Source organism: Lasiodiplodia theobromae (genome assembly GCF_012971845.1).
Source record: "Lasiodiplodia theobromae strain AM2As chromosome Unknown scaffold_84, whole genome shotgun sequence".
NCBI lineage: Eukaryota > Fungi > Ascomycota > Dothideomycetes > Botryosphaeriales > Botryosphaeriaceae > Lasiodiplodia > Lasiodiplodia theobromae.
This window is the reverse complement of record NW_023336568.1, coordinates 1-19,373: the sequence shown is the minus strand read 5'-3', so window position 1 is coordinate 19,373 and position 19,373 is coordinate 1. Positions and strand designations below refer to the sequence as shown.

At 52.0% G+C, this 19,373-nt stretch overlaps 4 protein-coding genes across 4 annotated transcripts; 3 read left to right on the top strand and 1 right to left on the bottom strand.

The window, feature by feature from the left end:
- Positions 1 to 39: 39 nt before the first annotated feature.
- LTHEOB_12920 (uncharacterized protein) lies at positions 40 to 1,401 on the bottom strand (the record flags this gene model as incomplete). The annotated part of the gene is made up of 1 exon (XM_035509841.1): positions 40 to 1,401. The coding sequence occupies one exon, from the start codon at positions 1,399 to 1,401 to the stop codon at positions 40 to 42; it is 1,362 nt and encodes a 453-aa protein (XP_035363343.1).
- A 608-nt stretch (positions 1,402 to 2,009) lies between these two features.
- On the top strand, positions 2,010 to 4,852 carry LTHEOB_12919 (Vegetative incompatibility protein HET-E-1; the record flags this gene model as incomplete). Its single annotated transcript, XM_035509839.1, has 3 exons — positions 2,010 to 2,440; positions 2,489 to 4,112; positions 4,163 to 4,852. The coding sequence occupies 3 exons, from the start codon at positions 2,010 to 2,012 to the stop codon at positions 4,850 to 4,852; spliced, it is 2,745 nt and encodes a 914-aa protein (XP_035363342.1).
- Positions 4,853 to 8,345: 3,493 nt separating this feature from the next.
- LTHEOB_12918 (uncharacterized protein) lies at positions 8,346 to 11,273 on the top strand (the record flags this gene model as incomplete). The annotated part of the gene is made up of 4 exons (XM_035509838.1): positions 8,346 to 9,276; positions 9,327 to 10,158; positions 10,211 to 10,932; positions 10,990 to 11,273. The coding sequence occupies 4 exons, from the start codon at positions 8,346 to 8,348 to the stop codon at positions 11,271 to 11,273; spliced, it is 2,769 nt and encodes a 922-aa protein (XP_035363341.1).
- A 3,265-nt stretch (positions 11,274 to 14,538) lies between these two features.
- LTHEOB_12917 (uncharacterized protein) lies at positions 14,539 to 16,437 on the top strand (the record flags this gene model as incomplete). The annotated part of the gene is made up of 1 exon (XM_035509837.1): positions 14,539 to 16,437. The coding sequence occupies one exon, from the start codon at positions 14,539 to 14,541 to the stop codon at positions 16,435 to 16,437; it is 1,899 nt and encodes a 632-aa protein (XP_035363340.1).
- Between the last annotated feature and the right edge of the window lie 2,936 nt (positions 16,438 to 19,373).

The window sequence follows — 19,373 nt, the reverse complement described above, 5'->3', positions numbered from 1 at the left end:
AACTATATAAGATTCTAGGCTACTAAGAAATGTGTTATCCTAAGCAATATTGTGTTGTCTGGCCCAAACCTCGATATCACGGACAAAACGTCGTGCAACACCACTCTTGATGCCCTTTTGAATATAGAAGTCAGCATGTTGATCCTCCCACACCAACTCGAGGTCGAGGCCTTCAGCCAATGTCAAGTCACAAGCCTTCTGGTACTCCATTTTAAGAGCCGTGTTGCTCACTTGCGAACGCTGCCATTCACTGTATCTCATGACAGCGATGTCACGTGGTCCCGGAATTTCCAGACAGGTGAGAGGCCTAGATTGCACGGCCCCTGCAGACGCCGGAGTTGGGGCACCAGCGTCTAAGCCCGCGGCTTGAGAAGGTAGCACGTTAGTGATATTGATAGGCGGATATCCTGCCAGCGAAGAGGCTCTACGCTTCCGCCGGTGTTCGGCATCCTGCTGCTCTTCAGCATACAGTTGTTCACGAATGTCATCAGGCACATCATCGTGAGTCCGCAGCGCAGCGCCTTGCTCTACGTGCTTGATGAGGCTTTTTAGGTGGTGTGTCCTAAGCTTGTAGTGCTTCTTGCCGACGCTGTCGCGCCAGCAATGAGGTCCTAGGTTACAAGGTGGTCCGGGGCATCGCATGAGGTTATAGACATCCCGCCAAATCGATGGACGGCCTGCAGCATCCTCTTCAGCGTCAAGCTGCATAGCTCGCTCCGAGAGCATATACTGAGAGGCTGAAGAGTATCCTCGTTTGGTTCCCTGCCGAGTAGATGCCCCGACCGTATCGCCAGTCTCCAGGTAGTGGAACGATATGTCGATCCTAAGCCTCTTTCCAGCGCGGAACAGGTGGCTCCAAGTTTTGAGCTGCTTCTCCAGTATTGCCCAGTCAATATCAAGCTCATCGAAGCGCTTGACAAGGTCACGCTCCGTGCGGTCCGTGACAGATACGACGATGGCAGTGTCGTCTGCCCTAAAAGACTTGTTCTGCGGTAGCTTCCTAGCTAGAAGCTTGTCTAATTTCGGTCGCAGAAAAGTCGCCCAGAAAGCACTAGGAGCAAGAACGAGATCTGGCTCTGTTTCTCTCGCGACTTGTTTACTGTTGACTGTCAATTTCCACTCGATGGAGTAATGGATGCATGTTGGCGGCTTTTCGTTGTAAGTCTTGTCCTGGCTCCAGTCAGCCGGCTGTAGCAATGGCAATGAGTCATGGCCATGCCGCAGTTGGCTTTGACCAGTTGGAACTAAGTCGGAGACGGCCTCGACGTCACTTGGTGCCGGGCTTTCGGTAGAAGTCTGCTCAGTCTGGGTCTCGAGAGCATCTCCAGCAGGTGAGTCTAAGCCATTAAATTGCGCCCAGAAGGCAGTTTCAAAGGAAAGGTTGGGCAGGCGCTCAGACATGTTTATGGACACTTTAGAGGCGGGTGGCGATAGTAGCGTGAGGCTATTGCACTAGGGGCGAACACCATACGAAACGGCCTCTTAGTGGGCGATGATGCCACGTAACTAGAAGCTGTTCTAGCCAATAGCGGTACAGCACGCTTTACGCAGTCCTAGACCTGAAGACTGGTAGTAGACAACTGCATATGACTGAAGGTGGTCAAACAAGGATTTTGATTCAATCGTTAAAGAAACAGATTGCTTCAGACGCTGTGCAGGATAAGTATATACAGATCGTGCTCTAAGCTGTATCAGCTAATATCACGTGACTATGCAAGGGCCTAAAGGATGTCCCGTTCTCTTTACTTATTTAAGTAAGGCAGAGCTACTTAACGTAAATAGAGTAACCAAACTTCTAGACGCATTCCAGTCCTTGTATATATGCCTCTCGATAGGAAACGTTCAACCATCCCACTCACGTGGATGGCCGTGCTGCAACGTGTTTGCCCCGCTTACAGCCTTGCGAAATGTCTTTCCTCAGCTACAACTTCGCTTGTCTTCTCAAAGCAAATCGTTCGCTCCTCGTTATCCCTTTCTAACGACTGCCAACTGTTCCAGGCTAAGGCACTATGGATCCCGGCACAGGCCTCGCGGTGTTCGAGCTCTCTTTGAAGGTCGCAAAGCTTTGCTGGGAATACTATCACAAGGTCAAAAGCGCTAAAAGTGAGATTGAACGCCTCAAGGGAGAAGTGGATAGACTCAAGGCTCCTCTTGAAGCTGCAGAGAAGCTTCTCAAACGCCCAAATGGCCAGAGACTCCAGGCTACACAGTCCTTGTCGAGTGCACTCCAGGGCTGCGAAGCACAACTCAAAGAGCTGGAAACAAAGCTGGAGACCAAGCTAGAAGACACGCTCAAGCATGGGAAACGACAAAAGGCAATGAGGCGACTCGGCCTTCGCGCACTTAAGTGGCCACTCGAAAGCAAAGATGTCGACGCCATCATTGCAACCCTCGAGAAGCATCGAAACGAGCTCTCTCACGCTCTTCAAATCGACCAGACGTACGTTACAGCTTGTTACTTAGTTTATCTCAGCTAACTTAACCTTAGTACGGAAATCCTTGACATTGGCCAAAAGCTCGACCTCTCGAAACTACATACCGCGAAAGGTGCATCCTTTGACTCGCACGCCGAAGAGCATAACACACGATGCCTTCCCGAAACACGAGTCTCCCTACGCAAGGATATAAAGGAGTGGGCAGAGAATGCACAAGGCGAATGTATCTTCTGGCTTAGCGGCATGGCGGGTACTGGAAAGTCTACAATTTCACGTACGGTCGCGCAGTCGTTCGCCGACGAGGGAGTCCTTGGCGCTAGCTTCTTTTTCAAAAGGGGCGAGAAAGATCGCAGCAGTGCAGCCCTGCTGTTCACGACTATTGCTGCCAGACTTGCCAATATCCCTATTTTGGCAACTCCCATCAGAAAAGCCATTGAGACCGACCCCGAACTTCATCATAAAGCTCTAAAGGAGCAGTTTGAGCACCTCATCATAAGACCTCTGGAGAGTTTCAAGGGTGATCCTATCAACCCAAAGAGGATTGTGCTCGTGATTGACGCACTTGATGAATGCGAGCGAGATGAAGATGTCCGAGTCATCATCCAGCTACTGTCACAAGCAAAGATACTAAATTCTGTATGGCTGAGGACTTTCGTGACGAGCAGGCCTGAACTTCCAATCCGGCTTGGCTTCAGCAAAATCGAGGGACAGTACCAGGATCTTGTCCTTCACGAGATACCAAAGCCGGTCATCGAGCACGACATTACCGCATTCCTAGAGTACAAACTCAAAGAGATTAGGGACGAGTACAATAGGCGGTCTGCCGGCAAGCGGCAGCTTCCATCGGACTGGCCAGGTACCGAGGCGATTCAGACACTGGTTCAGATGGCCATTCCACTCTTCATTTTCGCAGCTACTATTTGCCGATTCATTCAGGATTCTGCATACTCGAACCCAGACGGTCAATTACGCAAGGTCTTGGGATATAAGGTAGGGCGGGCCGAGGTGGACAGACTCGATGCGACCTATCGTCCAATCCTGGACCAGCTAGTCTGCAAACGGAACGAGGAATCCAAGGAGTCCATAATCCGTGACTTTCGCACCACTGTAGGCTCAATTGTACTTCTCGCTGAACCTCTCTCGACAACATCTCTGGCAAGTCTTCTCGATATTGACGAATCCGATGTCTGCGGTAGACTCGAGTCTCTCCATTCCGTCTTAAGCGTGCCAGATTCCACCGACCTTCCCGTCAGAACGTTCCACCTTTCATTTCGTGACTTCCTCATTGATCCGAGCAAGCGCGGCACCAATCCATTCTGGATAGACGAGAGGGCAGCCCACGAAAATATCGCGAACAGATGTCTAGAGCTGCTGTCCTCGGGTGATCGCTTAAAAAAGAACATCTGTAACCTCGACATTCCAGGAATCGCCTGTGTGGAAGTAGACCCCGCTGTCGTCAACTCGCATCTCCCCGCAGCTGTTCGATACGCATGCCTCTATTGGGTCTATCATCTGGAGCAGAGTCGTCCAGCAGAGGACAAAGCTTGCATAACAGATGATCACCAAGCATACATCTTCCTCAAACGTCACTTCCTACACTGGCTGGAGGCATTGAGTCTCTTGGGAAAGATATCTGAAAGCATTGCTATGATCAGATGCCTGCAAGATTTGACCAGCGTAGGTTATAGCGAACCAATTCGTGTGCTTTGCTAATATTAGTGATATAGTCTAGAAACAGTTCCGGTGTTACCTCCTTCCTGCGTGACGCAAGCCGATTTATCCTCAACTCTCGGTCTATCATCGATCTCTCCCCTCTTCAAGTCTATTCTTCTGCGATGATTTTTGCTCCAGAGAGAAGTGTAGTCAGGAACACCTTCCAGAAAGATATCCCAGACTGGATCTCGGTCCTACCAAAGGTCGATTTGGAGTGGAGTGCCTGTCGGCAAACGATCGAGGGCCACAGTAGCTTGGTTCTAGCCGTAGCCTTCTCGCCGGACGGGAAGACGGTGGCATCGGGTTCGGGCGATAAGACGGTGCGGCTCTGGGACGCGGCGACGGGCGAAGAGAAGCAGAAGCTCGAGGGCCACAGTCGCTCGGTTGAGGCCGTAGCCTTCTCGCCGGACGGGAAGACGGTGGCATCGGGTTCGGACGATAAGACGGTGCGGCTCTGGGACGCGGCGACGGGCGAAGAGAGACAGACGCTTGAATTCGACCACACTATTCTTAACCTATCATTCCCTACCAATTACTTACATCTAAAGACGGATCGAGATGTAATAAACTTTGATCTAGGCGCTGAAGGGACATCTTTATCATCTAAGATCTTGGGTCACTCCCTTCTGTTCGGTCAAGACTGGGTGACTTACAATGGGAGAAGAGTCCTCTGGCTTCCCCGCACTTTCGGCCCGACCGCATAGTTTCTCATGATAACACATTTGCATTGGCATATCGTTCTGGTCTTGTAAAAGTTATTGGGTTTACTTTTTCATAGATAGTACTTAGCTGCAAGTAATGACCCTTTGTGAGGGCTTGCGTCTGGTGCTGTTAGGGTTGGCGAGGTGAGGCGAAATATCTTAATTTGGGACTAGGAAAATGTGCTACGGAGGTGGATAGAACGGTCTCTTGACTGGCTGATCTTGACTTGAATACCTAAGGCATTCATGCTGCTTGGGGAATCAGAAAACACCAGAATCGTGACAGGTGCACTCACGGAAATGCAGTGGCATCGGTTTTTATAAAAAGAACACCAATCCTCACAGTAGAAAGGCACTTTGAAGGATACGAAGTGTTATATATTACCATAATTGCTCTAGATACGAGCTACATAAGCGACGGTAACAGTGTAGTGGTCCGTGCACAGTCAACAATTCTGGCGAGGCCGGGTGAAGCCAATTATGCAAGCGACTGTACTCCATCAGACCCTCATCGCACGAGCTGGCACGGTATAAAGTTGAAGAAGTAATAGCGGCGCAGAGCATGATATAGAGGATATAGGCTCGGCTGAGGATGGCAGTGGGCTCTGGATGCTACAGTTGTAGGGTGCCGCGGAAGGTTTGCAGCCGCTGGGCGAGGGACAATTGAGCGGCGAGAGGGCCTAGGCAAATGGTTTTGAAACATTAATAATGGAGGGTAGTAATGGTGATGGTAGTAGGGGTGGTATGACTAGGGTTGTAGTAGAGGATAGGCTGGTTTCAATATTCTCTACTTGCACGCAGGGTGGGGCGAGAAGGTTCGCCGGGTACAATTTTCACAGCCGAGATCTGCTAATGATTATATTTATGTCCTCTATAGACGCCCTTTTTTCAGTGTGCTTGCTCCTGTAGCGTAGGAGCAAGCCTTTCTTACAGTCCTTTAATCTAATCCAAGCACCTCTCCAGTCTTCTCCGCTTTGGTTAGTTATTGTGAAGACCGTGCGTTGGTAGTCAGAAGAATATCAATTCTGCCGCTGCAGCTCTCAATTACCTCGGCTTTCTTTTTGGGTCGGAATGCATAGCCAACTTCATATATTGTTCACGTGACAACCCTTGCTCCTGCACCACAGGACGAGTGCTCACTGAAAGTCAACCAGATCCAACCTCGCGTTTCCTGATTACTCGTGACAAGGCATCCCACAAGCGAGCGTGCCATCTAAGGAAAGCATCACCCTAGGCTTCAACTAGCAATGCATTAACTGACACACATTTAATGGTAGCCACATTGGAACATGTGCGTATGGGTCCAGTGCTAAATTTGTCCTATCTTGGAAGGTCAGCACGGTTGTTTTCTCAACACCAAAAATAGTAAATTCGCCAGCAACTGAGAAGGTATCGGCAGGGAAAAGCGCTTCGGTTGAGTAGGAAACGCAATCGAAGGCACATAAGCGCTTTGCGCAGAAAAACGGGTCGAAATTCTGCCTTGCGCATTGACGCAACTGTGCACGAGATCCTTGTCATCGGGTGCTTCGCCCCGACGCAAAAGTGTTACGACTGCGCCGCGAGGACCCACTTGGAGTGAGTGGGGGCGGAAGGACCAGCACTGACCGCTTCCAAAGAGCCCCTCGGAAAACGGACAACCCTCTACACACCCCCACCTTCGGTTCCCGCCCGTCTCGAGACAATGCAGTCCGACACCTGGATGAAACCCGTGAGCGTCTGCTGCCGCCGATACAACAGGGTTCTAATTCGAGAGTATATGCATGCAGTCGCGCGAACGCTGTCCTGGGTGTGCGAGGGCTGCTTGGGTGGTAGGCTGGTAGGAGAGCCTAGTATGATCGACTTAGCTTCGCACTCGGATCGCGTCACTACGACCACGGACTCCGGCTCGCCGTAAGCGGCTTCGAGCACCGCGAGCGTGCCCATGATATTCTATCAGGTCGAATCTGCAATTTCAGCCCTGTTAATCACAAGAAAAGGTTCGCCAATGATCTTGACGTGGAGATCGGGACTGCATTATAGTATAGGTTTAGTCCCGTTACTGTATTGAAGATAGGCAGCAGGCAGCAACCAAGAACCTCAATATCATGCAGTCAGCAAAGCCAAGCTGCAAGGCACCAGGAACGGCTGACCGGTTAGCGCACATTTGCAGTTTATGGAATGCGCAAACCCGTTGCCTAAGCGATCTCCGCCACACATGAGTTCATCCCTGCGAGGAAAGGAGAGATAATTGCCCGGAGATAAGCTAGTCGCTCCCGTACTTACAAGTGGGATTGCTCAAGGTTAAGGTAAAGTGTCTTACTGCAACTTAGCCTAGGGGTTGATCGGTGATCGAGTCGCCTGGCTGGGAGCCTTGCTGCTGCCTACTTACTCCACGTTATAATGTTTGTCATTATCACATGAGTCTTCTGCTACATAAATTTGGTCCAATTCTCGTGAGCTCGAATATATGTCACGAATTTAATATTTATTTCGTTACTCAGTAGGGCTGTTTGAGAGCTGAAGCGATCACGGCTTTAGATTGTTGGTGGGAACCATATGCATATCGCATTTTACTTGCCTCTTATTTGGAGGTAGACTTGTGAATGGTGTGGCACACCACTATCAAGTTAACTAAGTTAGCAAATTGCATGTAAACGGTTATAAATCAGAATGTTAATAACGTTTGAATCTAATTCTGCGTCTGGGCCAAGCACCCGATAACAAAGATTCATACACGGCTGGAATCTGCAGGGATAATAGCAAGCACAGCCCGTTTTGTTTTTTCCTATATGCGCAAGGCAGAATTGAACCCAATTTTAATTTCTAATGCCTGTACTTAGCTCTTCAGCCTGTGGGGGCTTAAGTGGAGTCTAAGAGCATTCAGCCAGACTTTCGACCAGGCACTGCATCACTACCAAATTCAAGTCAAATCACGCTGCATCCAAAAGTTGAGCTATTCTGAGCCAGTAGCTGTTGGGTTTGGATATTTTTCTGTAGTGCATGTATATCCAACTTACTATTAGCTGCGGAGGTGTAAATAGAAGAAAATAAAACTAACTAGTCATTCTCACGTGGATATAGTAATTTCTATAGATGGCTCTCAATAAGTCGGTAGAAGGTCAAATTCAAGGACGCTATTCTTCGATGACATCATGCAACTTAATCTCTACTAGGCACAAGAGTCAAACTGCTGCCTGGAACTGAACTGGGCACCCGAGAGTAAGCGAGACCGCATGAAGCACGGGCGGTTGCACGTTGTCAATGGCGAACCGTGCGTTAAAGGATAAGGAATACATAAACGAGCCTCAGTCCTCGGCTGGCTATATACACCAGACGCTTTGTTTCTCTCTACAACGAATCACTTTAACGGTTTGTACCGCTGCTGAAAGCGAGTACTTCAAGGAAAGTTCTGCCGTGCTTGTCAAAAATGGCTGCATCCAAGTGTTTGGACAGCTTAGACCAGTACACGGTCGGATGGATCGCGGCATTGCCAATAGAACGAGCTGCTGCGATTGCCATGCTCGACGAGCAGCACAGAAAGCCTCTCGACTTTACGCAACCACCAAACGACAAGAATTCATACACTTGGGGCCGAATTTCCGACCACAATATCGTCATCGCATCGTTACCCGCAGGAGTTTACGGGACAACTTCTGCCGCTACGACTGCAACGTCCATGCTCTCCTCTTTCCCTCAGATCCGCATTGGCTTGATGGTTGGCATCGGAGCCGGCATCCCACGGCTGGAGGACGATGTTGATATTCGCCTTGGTGACATTGTCGTCAGTCAGCCGTCAGGAAAGAGCGGCGGGGTCGTTCAATACGACTTTGGGAAAGCTAAAGCCAGCGATCGATTTGAGCGCACAGGCTTTTTAAACTCACCACCTCAGGCCCTTCTCAATGCATTGGCCAATCTCCAAGCCCAACACGAATTTGGACCAAAAGTTCCCAAAATTCTAGAAGAAATGCTCGAAAAGAACCCGCAACTTGCAAAGGCGAACCCAGGCAAACCCAGCTACGCGTACCAAGGACGAGAGCACGACAAGCTATTCAAGCCAACATACCACCATTCTCAGGGCAGAAACTGTAATAAGTGCGACCCGGAACAAGAGATCAAACGCGAAGCCCGCGATTCTCAGGATCCAGAAATTCACTACGGGCTCATCGCTTCTGGAAACACCTTGGTGAAGGACGCTACCGTCAGAGACTCCATCCTCAAGGAAGTCGGTGATGATTGCATCTGCTTCGAGATGGAAGCAGCTGGCCTTATGAATAGCTTTCCCTGCCTCGTCATTCGAGGCATTTGCGATTATGCCGACTCGCACAAGAATGATCGCTGGCAGCGATATGCAGCTGCGGCAGCGGCTGCGTATGGAAAAGAGTTTTTGGGGATTATACCAGGGGATGACTTGGAGAAGGCGCAACGGGCAATGGATATAATGACGGACAGTGCGTATTCCTCTCCTACTCTTTCGAATATGTAGTAACGCTCTTGGTAGTTGCAAACACCGTAGAGCAGACCCACTCTATTGTGAAGAATACATCTATTCAACAGCATGATGAGAGAATCAACAAGTGGTTGTCTCCTCCAGATCCGTCGGCCAATTACAACAAGGCCCTGCAGCAACGAAACACAGGCTCAGGCCAGTGGTTCCTCACTAGCGCGGCCTATTCAAAGTGGAAGATTGAGGAAAACTCGTTCTTATGGCTCCATGGCATTCCGGGATGTGGAAAGACAATCCTCAGCTCCACCATCGTTGACGACCTGCAGAACAACGCAGGCTGCTCGCCCCTCTACTTCTACTTTGACTTCAATGACACCAGCAAGCAGAGTCTTGAGAAGGCAGTCCGATCACTTATCATTCAGCTATGCGGCAAGAGCAATGGTGTTCAGAAGCACGTAGATTCGCTCTATTCCTCTTGTGAAAATGGAACAATGCAGCCAAGCATCGACTCGCTGTGCAAGACCTTCCACAAAATGGTCCAAGAGGCTGGTGAAGTCTGGATCATCCTTGACGCGCTTGATGAATGTCAGACGCGGAAGGGGCACTCGGCTGAGGGGCTGCTTTCGTGGATGGAGAGTATCCGAAGCTCTCAGCAGACAAACGTTCACATTCTCGCTACGAGCCGGCCAGAACAAGACATCAAATCGGCCATCGAGAAGTGGAACCGCAAACAAGTCATTTCAATTCAGAGCGATTTGGTTGCAAACGACATAGATGCATACATCCACACAAGGGTCAGGCAGCACACGGGCCTGAGTAGGTGGCAGAAGAAACCGGATGTTCAGAAACTAATTGAAGTTACTCTTTCTAATAAGGCGGATGGAATGTGAGATTTTCGCAAATTAACCTAAATTATTAATATTGATAACAACTTACAGGTTTCGATGGGTTGCGTTGCAACTTGATAGTCTCGAACAATGCGTCAACAATGAAGAGCTGGAAGACGCACTGGAGCATCTGCCAGATAACCTATACGAGACGTACGATCGCATCTTGGATAACATCCCCCTTCGAAGGAAGAAAAACGCCATAAGACTTCTTCAATTTCTTGTATACTCCGAACGACCATTAACACTAAAAGAAGCTGTTGATGCGATCACTGTCAAGCTTGACGGTAGCCCCAGATTTGATATCAAGAGGAGAATGCCAGATCACCAAGAAATTGCAGTCTACTGCTCCGGCTTGGTGACTGTCATTTCTAGCCAGGACAAGGCAGTGACGGAGATCCAGCTCGCACACTTCTCGGTCAAGGAATACCTCGTATCAGATCAGCTGATGAAAAGCGCCTGTGAGGAAGATGCTGCTGAGATGTCCGTCTCAAGAAATCTTGCGGAACCACTTGCAAGGGGTTCGATTGCAGAGGTCTGCCTCGAATATTTGTTCGAGCTAAAACGAGACCTTCCGGCAAAGGAGATTAGGCAATCTTTCTTTCTAGCGCAGTATTCTGCACGGTACTGGATAGTCCATGCCATCGTAGCTGAAAACGGCAGCGAAACGGTTCGTGCTCTTGCAAGCAAGCTTTTCTTGGATGGGAGCTTCTACAAAACCTGGTGCCGCCTATACAATCCTGACCGACCGTGGGATGACGAAGCTGATGAAGGTAGAGAGCTGGCACCTGCTTTGTATTGTGCATCGCTTGTGGGTTTAACTAGCCCAGTCCAGGCACTCCTCGACAAGGGCGCCGACGTCAACGCTCAGGGCGGACATTACGGCAATGCTCTCCAGGCTGCTTCAGAAGGGGGTCACGTTCAGGTGGTTCAGATTCTCCTCAAGAAGGGCGCCGACGTCTACGCTCAGGGCGGAGAGTACGGCAATGCTCTCCAGGCTGCTTCATCCAGGGGTCACGTTCAGGTGGTTCAGATGCTGCTCGACAAGGGCGCCAACTTTAATGGTAGCACTACGAACCTAAGATATATGCTCCAATCCACCGCGCTCTTCTAAATCCTAACCTATAGGAGGCCGGATCCGTAATTGCTTTCTACATAGAAAGCAATAAATTTGTTAGTGGGCCCGTGCGCGACCGGGGGGTAGAAAGCAATTATTTGGGCATGTAGAAAGCAATTAGGTTCCTAGCCCCGATCACGACACAAACTCGATATTTGGGCTCAGAGCGACTCTGCGCAGCTTTTGACAAATTTGCATCGCTTTCCAACGGCGTTGAGGCGGTGCGACAAGGGGGTTGGAAGGCGGGTTAGGCTTGACGTTCTCTGCTCTCGCGCAGGCGGTCGGGGTAAGGACGTCGCTGGGTAGCTTAGGGTTGCGAGTACGACTGATTCGGGTTGGGGTAGCCCGCTCAACGCGGAACTCAAGCATGTAATAGAGCTCTTTCGAGCGATAAAAATGCGACATTCTGTACATCTAGCAGACCGCGTACGGCGGCGGCATACGGTGAGGACCGCCGGCTAGAGTAAGCATTTTAATGGGGTGGCAGGTTAGGGTCAAGCTTGAGGGTAGGATAAAACATAGCAGCGGACCGCTACGGAAGAAAAGGGGGAGAGAAGAAGGAATCTTTTTAGGTACGACATCGATAATAGCAGCATCATTAGTAAGAGCAGGTCCGGCATCAGGCTGCGATAGCGGGCGAGTATTTTGTTTATTTAGCCGAGTATAGAGTTACGGTATATAAAGAGTGCCGATATGGCGATCAAGTGGGTGGTCATTTGCCGGGCAGGCATCACTGGTTGAGCAGAGGTAGGGCGGAGGCGATTGCCGAAGAGGTAAGAGGATGGCCCGACTCGATCAGGTATGCGGGCGAGTTCGAGGTGCCGGCACAGGTCGACAGACCGATTGCGGAGGTGCCGCTATACACAGATGGGCTGCTATGCAGGCTGTGGCCGGATAGGTGCCGGTATATTTGACGGGATAAAGTGGCGATAGAGAGGCATTAGTAGAAGGAGCATTGGTGGTCAGCTAGCGGCCGAACGGGCGGGTTAGGCAAGAGTAAAGATGAACGGGTCGAGAGGCGGTCGTAACAAGGGGCGAGGGGCGTGCATTATCTGTAGTCTTTACAAGCCGGCACGGATCATGGTACTTGGAGGTCCGGCAGCCGGCATAAGAGGAAGAATTAGGCGGAAATCGCCGTGGCGAAGACAATAGTGGCGACGCGGTAGCGTGGGCATGGGCATGGTAATAGGCGTTAGATTTTTTTTTTTTCCGTTAGGACGCAGCGCGAGCACGATTAGAACAGCCCGAAGTACAAGTTTACCCACGGTTAGTTCGGGGATTTCATCAGATTAATAGACGAGGTAGAGAGGGAGGTAAACGGGGAGGAAAAGTAACGAAGGGAGCGAGAGTTAAGAAGACGATTAAGGTAGTAGAGACGGCGAAAGAGGGGGAGAAGACGATACCGAAAAACCGTAAAAGCTGACCCAGATTTAGTAGGCGTGCTTGGACTTTGTATCGAGCTATTGGATTAGCGATTTGTCGAGCGCGAGTGTAAGAGTGCGCTGGTGTGTGTCGTAGCCGTGATAGGCGTCGACCCGATAGGCGAAAGCTGGCGAGGCCGGAGACATACTACGCGACTTTTAGTGGCATTAATTAAGGCGGCGTGTTTTGTAATAGTGTAGAAGGCGTCTAAGGTAGCAACGCCGGTAGACGAGAACGGGGATTTTAGCGCGAGTGCTCGGCCGTGCGATCTCGACGACAGTGGGTTAGTAGGAGTAGCAGTAGGAGTGATAGTACCGACGGCCGTAGTAGTCGCATCAGGCGCACCGGTAGAAGTAGCTTGTCGTGGGTTAATAAGATGATAGACGATTTTATGGTCCGCGGCAGCGACAGCCCGATGCAGTGGTTTTGGGACCTAAGATATATGCTCCAATCCACCGCGCTCTTCTAAATCCACTGCGCAGGGGTCTTTCCACTTTAGTATAAGTCCTCCCGCGGCCTTACCGCCTCTTCGCCTCGCCACACTTCTGCCGTCCATCACTCCTTCTACCCACCCGCCGCCTCACCGCCTCTTCTACCTTAACTAAAAATCTCTGCGGCGTATGCTTCCGTTCTTGCTAACATTTAGCGAATGCGCTCCAAATGTAGAATAGACAGTGTGGGAGAATAATCTATAGTTAAATCTTATAATAACGCGCTAGAAACGCGCAAAATTTTGCAACAGTGCGTTTAACGAGCCAGCTCTTTTCTACTTCCCTACCTACTACGTCCTCTATCGCTAAAATCGGGCCATGAACCAGTCAAATAACTACTTTGAGTACCTTTCCGAGTACCGTTTACTCATTTGTAAACACTGCAAGCACGCTGTATGTCTAGACCAGATCAGGGCCCACCTGCGAGGCAAGCGCCACGAATTACCTCCGAAAGAGACGGCTGCTGCCCTAGCGGAAGTACAACGTCAATGGAAAGATGCGGCTAAGGACGTTACCGAGGTCTACATCCCAACCCGGGTTCTCCAGCCGATTGCGCACTTGCCACTGTACAAAGATGGATTGCTGTGCCAGCTGGATTATCCGAAATGTCATTACGTTTGTCGGGACATAAAGACTCTGAAGGACCATTGGAAAACGGTACACCATTGGACCCTAGGCACCCAAGGCGGATCGGGCAAGCAAAAAACGGAACGCATTGAGAGCCGTCTACAAAGTGCAAGGAAGAAAATCTATTGCCAGAGATTTTTCTCTGCTTTTCAAGGCTCGCGGTACTTCCAGGTAGATGGTAGCGGTGAAGAAGAAGAGGAAGAAGAGGAAGACATGGATACCGGTGCGTTAAGCGCCAGTCAGGAAGGCGACCTTATCCGAATGCTCGTTGAGAAAGACTTGCAGGAGCGCGACCGCAGGCTCTCCGAAGCACGCCATATCTGTCATAACGAAGCTACCAAGACGGAGGTCTCACCCTAACCAAAAGACCCAAATGCGCCGCGATCACGGCGTGATTTGATTTGTATGGGGGCTCGCCGGGTCAAATATCGGCGGCCTACCACGGCGTGATTTACCACGGCGTGATTTAGAAAAAGATGGCGGATCGGCACCAGACTTCGCTGAGTTGCAGAGCTCGAGCTCGCGATAAATATTAGTATAAAGCATCCCAAGGTCAGATCTCTGCCTTGCCAGATATCCGGCACTTAGGGTAACTTGGGGTAAGGTTTGATGGGGTGGTGGTGATCCGTGCGGAGTTGTTTGGTCTGTGCGTGATTCGAGAAAGGGAGACCAGCCAGCTTAATTGCACCCACGCCATCATCTCCCATAACTGAACTAAACCAATGGCAGCCACTCACTTCCACCACCAGGTCGAACACAGGCTCGCGATCTGCAAGGAGTGCAGGTACGCGGTCTGGCCGGACCAGGTAGAAGGTCACTTGCAAGGGAAGCACCACCGGATGGGCCGGAAGCAGGCGGAACTGGTTAGCAACGAGGTCGGAGGCTGGCATGGGTTAGCCACGTCTCCCAGCGAGCTGCATGTGCCAGCCCAGGCGCAGCAACCCATCGCGGAGCTGCCATTGTTCGGGGATGGGCTGCTATGCCAGAGGGAGCCCAGCAGCTGCAAGTACATCTGTAGAAGCAAGAGGATCATGAAAGATCACTGGCGCAAAGAGCATGGGTGGTCGCTTGGAGGTGGCAAAGGTAGGCTGACCAGGAGGGTTGAAGAGAGGCTAGAGGAGAGGTTTTGGGAGGCAGCGAAGCAGGTCCACTGCCAGCGCTTCTTCCCCGGTTTCCATGGCTCGCAATACTTCGAGGTGTGCCAGCCGGAGCAGGCGCAGGAGGAGCAGGCGCACCCCGCCCAGGGAGGAGAGCAGCTGTGGCAGCGGGCGTGGGACAGGGCGAACAAGAACTGGGAGGAGCTGGAGAAGCGTGCCCGGGCGACGATCGAGGACGGGGAGAAGGATGAGGTCAGCCCGTGGCTAGACAGGACGCAGTGGCTGCCGTATCTGGCACGGCTGGACCGCGACGATCTGCTAGCGTCAATCGAGGAGCCCAACACCAACCCGGACAGGCCGGAGGAGCCGGTGGCGGCCGCCATCTGGAAGGCCATGGACGACGTCGCACGCATCAGCCAGCAGGCCGCAACCCAGCGCGTCGGCATATTCGTCCGCATGGAGCTGATGAAGACGGAGAAGCACCAGAACCAGTACCACCCGCTACAGCTGTACACGGAAGAGGATTCGATCATCAAGCGGTCAAGAGCGTGGAAGCAGGTGCTGATGTTTTTCGTCAGAACGCAGCTGGAGCACGACTGGCGGAGCCCGGAGTACAAATTCACCCGCCGGCAGTTCAGGGCTTTCGTCAGGCTGATGGAGGAGGCCGAGCTGGTGGTAAATGGGAGGGATGAGCAGGAATCAGAGGAATCAGAGGAAGAGCAGGAGGGAGATTTACAAGAGCCACAGCAAAAGCTGACCCGGATCCAGAAGGCTTGCTTGGACTTTTGCATCGAGCTGCTGAATCAGAGAATCACCCAGCGCGAGTATGACAGTGCTCTGGTTTGCGCTCTGGCAGTCCAGGGAGTCACCCCCACTGGCTGGAGGGAGCCGGGTCTATACACTGCCATTCTGTCAGCCATCATCAAGGTGGGCCGTTTCATGGTAGTTCAGAAAGCGCTGGAGATGGGGGCTCCAGAAGAGGATGGGGAGTTTAGCAGTGGTGGCAGCGCGTGGGACTTTGAAGACAGCGCTTATGGGAGCGATGCAGGCAGCAGCCGAAGCAGAAGCGGTAGTAGGAGCAGCAGCAGCAGCCGAAGCAGTAGCAGGAATAGCAGGGACATGCACAACAGAGGTAACAAGCGCAGCCAGATGAGCTGCTTGGAGCTGGTCAAGCAGATGGCTGACAGCTTCATGGTCCGGGGCAGCCACAGCCCGATGCAGTGGATACTAGATCTGCGCACTTACGGGATGAAGATCCACTACAACACAACAACAAAGGGCCATGTTGGATGGAACGGGCGGGAGCAGCTGCTGTACCAAGGAATCCAGTTCACCATGGCCAAGTTCCGCGGTATGGTACATGGCTTGCTGCACGACACTCGCCAGCTGCTGATCAGCGACTTGCTGATGGGTGGTGGAAGCGGCGGCGGTAGTAGCAGCAGCAGCCAGAGACGGAAGACAGGCGTGCTAGTAGTGCCGTGGGACTCGATTAGAGACAACCCGGCTGAGGAGCGTAGGGGATAGAGCTTTCTGCAGGACTAGCGCACCTAACTGCTAGTGGATGGGAGAACTTGGCTATTTAGTAGGATCATAGAAGATGCTAAAACGAGGGCCCATTTCACGCGAGAGGATTTAGAGTCCGGTATTAGTAGGCAGGCAGTAGACGTATACGTAGCGTAGGTAGCCGAGTTTAGGGAGAAGCTGCTGCTGCTAATACATATTACTGGTGGGCAGTCAGCGAGAGGCCCGGAGATTCTAAGCATCCGGCACAGCAATATAGCTAAGGATGGACACCGTAACATCTTCGTCGAGGATGGGCTGGTCGTTTTCGTGACGCGCTACCACAAGGGCTACGCCATGTCCGGGGATGTAAAGGTCATCCATAGATATCTGCCCAGGGAGGTCGGGGAGCTGGTGGTATGGTATCTGTGGCTAGTCTTGCCGTTCTACCAGCGCATACTGGTAGTAGTACGAGGAAACGAGCAGATCTCGGCTTATATATGGCCACTAGAGGCCGGGGAAAAGCGGTGGACGACGGAGCGTATGAGGGAGGTGATGAAGCGGGAGAGTAGGATCGGCTTAGGCTAAGAGCTGACCGTTAGGGCGTACCGAGACGTTGCTATCGGCATTAGTAGGCGGTTTATGCGCGGCTCTAGCGCGTTTCGGGCCGATAAGGGCGAGAAGGACGAGCAGTAGTAGCAGATGGAGGAGGAGTAGGTAGTAGCAGCCATAGCGGACGCGCAGGCCGGGTACACGTCCCACACTGCCGGCTTGATCTACGCGCGGGGGCTGATGGAGTAGGTGGGCGTGGTAGCGAAAAAGAGGCTGCTGTTCCGCGCTTCCAGCACCGACTAGCACCGCTTTTTAGGCTTCTAGTCGGCTTTTAAGCGTAAGGAGCCGGCGCTAAGAAAGAGAAAACGCTGCCCGTTCGAGGATGATGCGGATAAGAAGCGGCTGGACCGGTGGGCACGGCTGAAAAAGGCTAACGCGAAGGAGCAGCTGAAGAAGCTAATAGGCAAGGAGGCCGTTTTCCGCAGCGTGCAAGAGGAGGTAGTAACCGCCATCCAGGCTGGGATAAGTCCGGTAGTGGCGGTGATGCCGACCGGGGCTGGAAAGAGCGTCTTGTTTATGCTGCCAGCTTAGGCGGAGCCCGGGGGGACGACGGTAGTGGTGGTGCCGCTCGTGGCGCTGCGGGGAGACATTAAGCAGCGGTGCAGCAAGGCGGGTATCGGGTGCGCCGAATGGGACGCGCGGCAGCAGCCCGACGCGGAGGCAATCGTGCTGGTCACGCCAGAGGCTGCGCTGAGTAAGGAGTTTACGACGTTTTTAAACCGGCTAAAAACGATACGGCAGCTGGATAGGATTGTGATCGACGAGTGTCACGTGGTGCTTAACGACCAGGTAGACTTTCGGAAGCAGCTGTAGCAGCTAGGCAGGCTAATGATTGCAGAAACGCAGATCGTTATGCTTACGGCAACGCTGCCACCGAGTAAGGAAGCCAGGCTGTGGGATAGGATGGGCTGGAGGGCGGAGAAGGTAGTGCTATTTAGGGCGTCGATAGTGCGGAAGAACGTGGGCTATCGGGTGGCTAGACTGTAGGAAAGAGGTGGGAGGAAGGGGCAGGACGAAATGATAGTAGAGCTGGTAGAAGAAGCGCTGCGGGTAACGGTGGATGGGAAGGTGGTTATCTACTGCAACACGATTACTAAGGCTAAGAGGTTGGTAGAGGCAGGGCTGTTCGCGTGCGAGGGGTACTACAGCAAAGTATCGTCGGGTAGGAAGAGGGAGATATTAGAGGATTTTAGGGCGGGAGTGGTGCGGGTAGTGGTGGCGACAAGCGCACTAGGGATGGGGATTAACATTTTAGACATTAGGCTCGTCATCCACGCAGACGAGCTACGGGACTTTCTAGACTATGCGCAGAAGAGCGGACGGGTAGGCAGTTAGGACTGGCTAGTAGGGTAGTAATTGTGGCCGGGGGAAGCAGGAGTGAGGACGACCTGATAAGGCAGTACGTGGATGGTGGAGGCTGTAGGAGGATCGCGCTGAATGCGTTCTTAGACGGGCGGCCCGGGCGAACGGAGTGCTAGGAGGGGGAAGAGAGGTGCGATAATTATAGAGGGGTTCAGGAAGGGGCGGAAGTCGTCGAGGACGAGCGGGTAGACTTTCAGCCGGCAGCGGAGGAGGTTGTTTTATGAGTGAGACGAGAGGAGGATAGGGATGAAGGGGAAGCGGTAGAGGTAGGAGCAGCAGGAGCAACTAGGGATAGTAGGACGAAAGGAGTAGCATCGGCGGTAGAGCAAACGCGGCAGAATCGATGGGTAGGCTGGGAGGTGGACGAGGAGGACAGGTGGGAGTTTCGGTAGTAGTAGCAGCAATAGGCAGAAGTAAGAGCAAGGTAGGTTCGCTGGAGACAACGGGTATATGCGGATACGGAGGGGCTTTAGCGGCAGCTTCGAAAGTGGAAGGGGAGATGTTTGGTATGTAAGGCAGCAGGGCGGGACGAGTAGTACGGGTTAGAGGAATGCCGGACGGAGCAGGGGGCGTAGGCGGAGTAGGAGAGGCGAGAGATGCAGCAGCAGGTTAGGTTCGAGAGGTACTCGGGCTGCTTCGATTGTGGGGTACCCCAGGAGATTTATAATCAGTAGGAGAGTAATGGGAGGCGGGGATGGCGTCGTCGGGTTGGAGAAAAGTGTTAGTTTTCGGGGGTGGTCTGGAGTGCTTTATGCGGGATTAAGAAGGGATATTCGACGGTTTGGGAGCGGTAGAAGCTGGAGCTAGAGGTAGAGGTAGCGGGCAAGAAGGTAGAGAATGAGAAGAAGATTGTAGGGTATCTTGGGAAAAGGTGGGCGGAGGATAAGTTGGAGAGTAATAGATTGATTTGGGCGTTTAGCTGGCTTATTTATAGGGTTAGGGTTAGGGTTAGGGTTAGGGTTAGGGTTAGGGTTAGGGTTAGGGTT